Genomic DNA, 2,000 nt, shown 5'->3' with positions numbered 1-2,000 from the left:
AGAATACTTAATATTTAAGCATGCAAATAATAAAGCTTTTCCCAACTTTTAAAATTATTTTTAAAAATAAGCCAATTTATATTGGACATTTGGGTTACATGTGCATATAAAAACAGTCATATTCCTCAAGTGACCATAGTTAGACTAGCATACAAGCGTCCTTCTTTCTGGATATAATTAAGTTTCAGAGGCAAAGTGGTTCAGATGGGAGCAAATGAGCTGACCTCCTCATGAAGTAAACTCGACAAAAATCATGAAGTGTTGAAGGTGCTAACGACTGTTTCCATAAATGTTTCTCTCTTCCCTATCTTTTCAATATACAAGTGTGCACTATGGGTGTGTATAAATTAAAACACTTCTAATCTAGACTGTGAGCTCCTATGGAGAGGGCTACTATCAATCCATAAAAGGCCCTGGGGAAGAGAGAGGTAGCACAGGGAGCAGAGGGCACCTGCCCTCCGTCAGGCCATCCACACAAACCTACTGAAGAGGTAGACTTGACTATCTAAGTGTCAGCGGGCTTAGATGCTGACCTGGGCCTTCAAGTGAGGTTTTCCTTCATTATGTTTTATGTTACTTGTTCTACTATTTTTTTTTTTTTTTTTTTTTTTTTTTTTTGAGACAGAGTCTCGTTCTGTCCCCGGGCTGGAGTGCAGTGGCCAGATCTCAGGTCACTGCAAGCTCCGCCCCCCGGGTTATGCCATTCTCCTGCCTCAGCCTCCTGAGTAGCTGGGACTACAGGCGCCTGCCACCTCGCCCAGCTAGTTTTTTGTATTTTTTAGTAGAGACGGGGTTTCACCATATTAGCCAGGATGGTCTCGATCTCCTGACCTTGTGATCCGCCCGTCTCGGCCTCCCAAAGTTGTTCTACTATTTTTGTAATTGGGGCAAAGTGAGATGTTCAACTAGTCTAAGAATGCTTAATATACCCCATAAACTGTCAGAATCAAATAATTTTATTGATTCTTCTGCCAAACATAACTGATTTCCATCTACAATATTTTTTAAAGTAAGAAACAGTAAGTCAACTGAACAAAGAGCTGGGCCTTTGGGCTCTGGAACATGATTACACACTGACTGAGAATGCAGGACCTCAGGGTGGGGTCTAGTCAGGCTGGCCATAGCAGGCCATGAACCTGCCTCAGTGGGCCTTCTCCAAGAACGCTCTGCAGCACCTGACACATTGCTGGTACACCGTCTCAAAGTCAGAGTCATTCCCATAATAGGGATCTTCAATAATAAGTTGTTTTTGTGGATCATAGCTCCCAAGTAGTTCAATTTTAGCTTTGCAGGTTTTAACTTGATTACTTTTTCTATTCAAATCTCTCAGATTGCTTTCATCCATACATAGTATATAATCAAACGTGGCAAAATCTTCTTTGGTAATCTGCTGGGCAACGTGGCTCATGGGAACGCCGTGCCTCTTCATGCAGTTCTGCCCTCGGTAGTCAGGGGCGTTCCCTATCTCATACCCGGATGTCGCCGCGCTGTCTACCCTCCAATTCTCTGAGATGTTTTGATCAGTTACAAGTTTCCTGAAAACTGCTTCTGCAATGGGTGATCGACAAATGTTACCCAGACACACAAACAGCACGGACTTGGTAGCCTGTTCCGCCATCTTTCCGCGCGCAAAAGCGCCAACCTAAATCTATCGTTTTAAAGTTTCAGTTTTATTTTTGAGGCGGAGTCTCGCTCTGTCGCCCAGGATGGAGTTTAGTGGCGCGATCTCTCTGCTCACTGCAAGCTCCGCCTCCCGGGTTCACGCCATTCACCTGCCTCAGCCTCCGGAGTAGCTGGGACTACGGGTGCCCGTCACCACGCCCGGCCAATTTTTTTGTATTTTTAGTAGAGACGGGGTTTCACTGTGTTGGGCAGAATGGTCTCGATCTCCTGACCTCGTGATCCGCCCGCCTCGGACTCCCGAAGTGCTGGGATTACAGGCGTGAGCCACCGCGCCCGGCCTAAAGTTTCATCATTTTCTATGTGTAATTTGTCTTGAA

The 2,000-nt window shown here is 45.2% G+C and overlaps 1 protein-coding gene across 1 annotated transcript; it reads right to left on the bottom strand.

Moving 5' to 3' along the window:
- Positions 1–938: 938 nt before the first annotated feature.
- LOC104679856 (low molecular weight phosphotyrosine protein phosphatase) lies at positions 939–1,633 on the bottom strand. Its single transcript, XM_030926077.1, has one exon. The coding sequence runs from the start codon at positions 1,616–1,618 to the stop codon at positions 1,142–1,144; it is 477 nt and encodes a 158-aa protein (XP_030781937.1). The 5' UTR covers positions 1,619–1,633; the 3' UTR covers positions 939–1,141.
- Positions 1,634–2,000: the final 367 nt, after the last annotated feature.

This window comes from Rhinopithecus roxellana, chromosome 2, assembly GCF_007565055.1.
Source record: "Rhinopithecus roxellana isolate Shanxi Qingling chromosome 2, ASM756505v1, whole genome shotgun sequence".
Classification (NCBI taxonomy): Eukaryota; Metazoa; Chordata; class Mammalia; order Primates; family Cercopithecidae; genus Rhinopithecus; species Rhinopithecus roxellana.
This window is presented reverse-complemented; position numbering and strand designations above follow the sequence as displayed.